Below are 4,465 nucleotides of genomic sequence, written 5' to 3' on the forward strand. Positions count from 1 at the left end.
GGAGAGCCGAAAAAAGTGAGAGGGCCCCAAAAAAAAGGTCCCAAAAAAAAAAAAAAAAAAAAAGTAAAATAAAATAAGAAGGAGGGGGAAAAAAAGAAAAGAAGGGGCAGAAAGCTATGTAATTTGTCTTCAAGGAGAAATCTCTCTGTGTGAGTTGGGAGAAAAGTTCATCATCCATCACGCACAAGTAAACTGTCAGCGCAGTGGCCCTCAGAATCAGCTCGTTCCACATCGAAATCTTCTCTCTGCATAGTCACCACCACTTGGAAGCCCTCCTCCAACAGGATCTGATAGTCACACCTCGAGTTCTCTGGGTATAGACTGGGATAATTGGGACTTGTGAGCTCCCCAATCAGTGTGGTGAATACATTCCCACTGCAGTTGACTAAGGGAGAAAAAGAGAAAAGGAGAATCAAATATAGAGTCAAGCAAAGGAGTCCCTGCCTTTTGCTCTGATACTTCTCATGAACTGACAGTCCACGCTGATTGACTGTCACATTGACTGATTGAAGCCCACATGCCACAATTTCATACCCAATACATATCAGCAGAGATACCCAATACCTATTGGGTTTCTATCACTTTGCTGATGATAGAGCCTTTCATGGTTATGGAGAGCCCCAGGTTGACACAGGCACCTATCTCTCTTCTCCAATTAATTAACTTCACCCTGTAGGCTTGCCTTCCTCCACTCTTGTAGCTCCCCTTCAGTTTACGGGTAACTAAAAATAGATGCCAGACTTCCTTGGTGGCACAGTGGTTAAGAATCCACCTGCCGATGCAGGGGACACGGGTTTGAGCCGCGGTCCGGGAAGATCCCACGTGCCGCGGAGCAACTAAGCCCGTGCGCCACAACTACTGAGCCTGCGCACCTAGAGCCCGTGCTCCGCAACAGGAGAAGCCACCGCAATGAGAAGCCCGCGCAGTGCAACGAAGAGTAGCCCCCGCTCGCCGCAGCTAGAGAAAGCCCGCGTGGAGCAGCAAAGACCCAATGCAGCCAAAAGTAAATAAATAAATAAATTTTAAAAAAGCAAGCAAGAAAGAAATCAGCTTGTAAACTATTAAAAAATAAAAATCGATGCCAAGTCAAGGCTGAGGCTAATCAAGATCGAAGGGTAGACAAGCCCCCTACTGGAGCCTCAAGCCATTCCAAATCCCAGGGAACGCACACCCTTCTTGATGCCAAGCTCACCTCCGCAATTCTTCATGTCATCATGGAGGAAGTATTCTGGGGGGCAGGAGCAGAAGTAACCGCCAATGAAGTTGCTGCAGAAGTGGCTGCAAGGGGCATCTGCAAAGTCTGTGCACTCGTTTACATCTACAAAGAGTAGAGAAAGATTGAGGTCAAGGACAGAGACCTAGAAGGAAGAATGAGGTTAAGCGCCACACTGCAAGGGTAAGAAAAGTAGGAAGGGTCTGTTGCTTAAAGACATTCAATGAATCACATTTCAGGATGGTATTATTCTATATTACTCTTGTGAACTATGATTCCGGAGTTGCGCTCTACCATTGCACAGCTATAGGGGAGCTCTCAGTGCCAGAGACCCTTGACCTTTCTCACAAACAGAGCATTTCAGCTCCAGAGACAACACTCTGCAAGCTGAACTTGATAATGTCTTCTGCAGGGAGGAACAATTAGTACATGTATTACTTTATATGACGTTGGCACTTCTGTCAAGTCTAAACAATACTTTGGCTTTGTGAGATGTCCTGATTTCATTTTACCCTGGAGATAGCTGGAGACGCACACAGAATTTGAAAGTCTGTTTGCCATATGTTAAATGGGTTTGAATACCATACATTCCTTGTGTGAGCCTTGGCAAGTTATTTAACTTCCTTAGTCCTTACTTCCCCTATCTTTAAGTAGATATAATAACACCTAGTTAAAGAATTGAGGTGAAGATTAAATTAATATAGGTAAAGTTCTTAACACAGTGCCCAGTTCATAGTGGTTCTCAATAAATTACTGCTTATTATCTCATTTTTATCATTACTATCATCATCACCAGGATACGATTATGCATTTGAATTTCACAAGAGCAATTCATGGAGGGATCCAAGCCAAGTCAACACTTCATAAGAGTTATAAACTGAACCCTCACTCCCTGCATTGCTCAATGTTTGTCCGGCTCCTAATCATGTGGTTGGATCAATGAGGCACACAGAGGGGTGAGCCTTACCTACAGCAACGTAGTACGCAGCAAACCCAGTGAAACGCTCTTCGTTGGAGAAGTCTGACTTGAAGATCACCTGGAGTTTGTTGTATGGGACTTGGAACTCTTCCACCACTGGGGAGCTGGGATTCTTGCCGGTCCTCTGTCCACAGAGTTTCCCTTCTTCAAGGCCTCCTGACATTATCTAAGAGAAGAGTCAAAAGAAGCTAGGAAGGGGTAATATTTTGGTATGGAGGTCAGAGAAAAAGGGACAGAGAGACTGGACCATTTCCCATCTCAGGACTATGTGAGCGCAGCTCACTGTATGCCGGTGGCACCCCCTCCTGCATCCTCTCAGCCCACCAGCCCAGCCCCATCCTTTACGTGCTTATTACAGTATACCTGCACTGAGTCATATGCGCAGTTCTCGGACAGCTCTATATCCAGATGGGTAAAGTAAAGGTGGATCCCGTACCCTTCAGGAACTTCTATATCCCAAGACTTCTCTACGTCATTGGGGTATGCCTGAGGGTAGTTGGGGGACAGGATCTCCCCATACATAGTAGGCTCAGCATAAACCCATGCCAAAAGGGAAAACAGGACAATGCACCTGAAAAAATAAAAAAGGCATACGGAGAGGTGGGTGACCCAGGTGCCAGCAGACAAGTGCAGGGAGGAGGGATGGGACGGGCGAAGGGCACCAGCACACGGAAGAGAATCTTAGGTTGGAATGAAGCAAAAAGGCCTATAGGTCAAAGCAAAACCCAGGCTTCATATCTGAGCCATTTTCTTGAGAAGATGAAGGGAACGGGGTCCATATACATATCTCCGTAGACCCGTGATCACTCACCACATCTCTGGCAATTTGTCCATCCCTGGTGAGCAGCTGGTCTCTTGGTCCTGGCTCTCTGCACCTCTGGACTTTGGACTTAAAGCGGTGGCAGACCTGGTTGTACCTGTCTAACAAGCACGCAGGCACCTGCTTGGGTGGTAAGGGGCCAATGTCCCCTTGGTAAGAATAACACAGAGGTTCAACAGAGCCATATCATTAATCATCACTGGACGGCACGCATCCTCTCGCGCTCGCCCTGGTTCTAGGCTGAAACTACATCTTATGCTTCTCCCCTGGCTTCCCAGGACCTTCTCCCAGTTTTTCTCCAAAATAACGAGTAATTTCTCCCAGTTTTCTGCCTCCTCTGTTCTTCTCCCTCACCCTCCACACCCACCGCAGCCCCGACTTGGTCAGTCTCCCTCCTGCCCTAACAGAACAATAAATATCCCCTTTTCCGCTCAGGATTTCAGGAGTCTTTCCCCATCAGGACCATCCACCTATGACACGTCTCCCTCTTCTTTTGACTAGGATCCCCCTTATCACCTCGAACCAGCTCTCCTGACTGTATCGGTGCATGTATTTCTCCCAATGACCACTGATGGAGGAATGAGCTTCTTTTCCTAGGGGAAGGCAGTGACCTTGGCAGAAGTGGTCTGAGACAGGGTTGGACGTGGAAGGAGAAAAGGGACAGCTGAATGACAAGAAACATGAAAGGAAAGGAAAGGTATTCCCTCAATTTCCTACCTTAATTTTCCAGTTTGTTTTTTTTTTTTAACCTTTACTAAAAAGACAAGCCATCTCCCCATAGTTCTTAGAAAAGTGTTGCCAAATATGCTTCTAAGCCTGAAAACAGTGGTAGGTGGTGGTGTGACATGGGGGGTGGATGGGGTCAACCTAAGGGAAATAAGTGGTCTATATTCTCCCTCTGGGCTCTGCTCTTTCCAGCCCTCCATCTTTGCCCAAAACCTTCCTATGTAAAGTTTTCTGCCTTCCTTTTTACACCATCAAAGCTCTGCTCTTTGATTTTAAGGTTTTTACCTTCAGAAGCTGATGGGAACAAGTGGGTCAGTCCTGTCTCTCTTGCCAGTGGGCGTGCCGGGCAACCCTGCCGGCTCCCAGGAAGAGCAGCACAGGGCCTGGGTGCAGGAACCTCCGCCTCCCTGTCCTGGTTCCGTTCCTGTGATTCTCTACCCCAGTGTGCATGTCTGAAATTCCCTGATCCAAACAAAGAGGGGGCTGGGAGACCATGACTTATGGAAAGGGGAACTCATCCTTGATCTTGGAGCTCCCTCTGCTTTTGAAACAAGAACTGCATACTGAGGCCTGAGATTCCTCTTTCCCAGGCCACAGGGGGAGAAAGGAGGGATTGGGGAATTTCACCAATTGCCTAATGCTCTTTTTTAGCCAAAGGGTATGTTACAGAGTTTTCGGGGAAGTCAGGTGATTTGTGGGAAAAGGAGGGCATTAATACTGTAGGGAA

General features: G+C 47.1%; 1 protein-coding gene across 1 annotated transcript in view; it reads right to left on the minus strand.

Annotated features, from left to right (window-relative positions):
• C1S (complement C1s) overlaps positions 1 to 4,233 on the minus strand; it is a 9,441-nt gene extending 5,208 nt beyond the window's left edge. Inside the window, 7 exon segments of the mRNA XM_007469383.1 lie at positions 186 to 385; positions 1,193 to 1,318; positions 2,181 to 2,358; positions 2,556 to 2,763; positions 3,004 to 3,109; positions 4,024 to 4,218; positions 4,221 to 4,233. Of these exon segments, the coding sequence (XP_007469445.1) occupies positions 186 to 385; positions 1,193 to 1,318; positions 2,181 to 2,358; positions 2,556 to 2,763; positions 3,004 to 3,109; positions 4,024 to 4,218; positions 4,221 to 4,233 (1,026 nt within the window).
• Positions 4,234 to 4,465: the final 232 nt, after the last annotated feature.

This window comes from Lipotes vexillifer, unplaced genomic scaffold (genome assembly GCF_000442215.2).
Source record: "Lipotes vexillifer unplaced genomic scaffold, Lipotes_vexillifer_v1.1 scaffold395, whole genome shotgun sequence".
In the NCBI taxonomy this organism is placed as follows: Eukaryota; Metazoa; Chordata; class Mammalia; order Artiodactyla; family Lipotidae; genus Lipotes; species Lipotes vexillifer.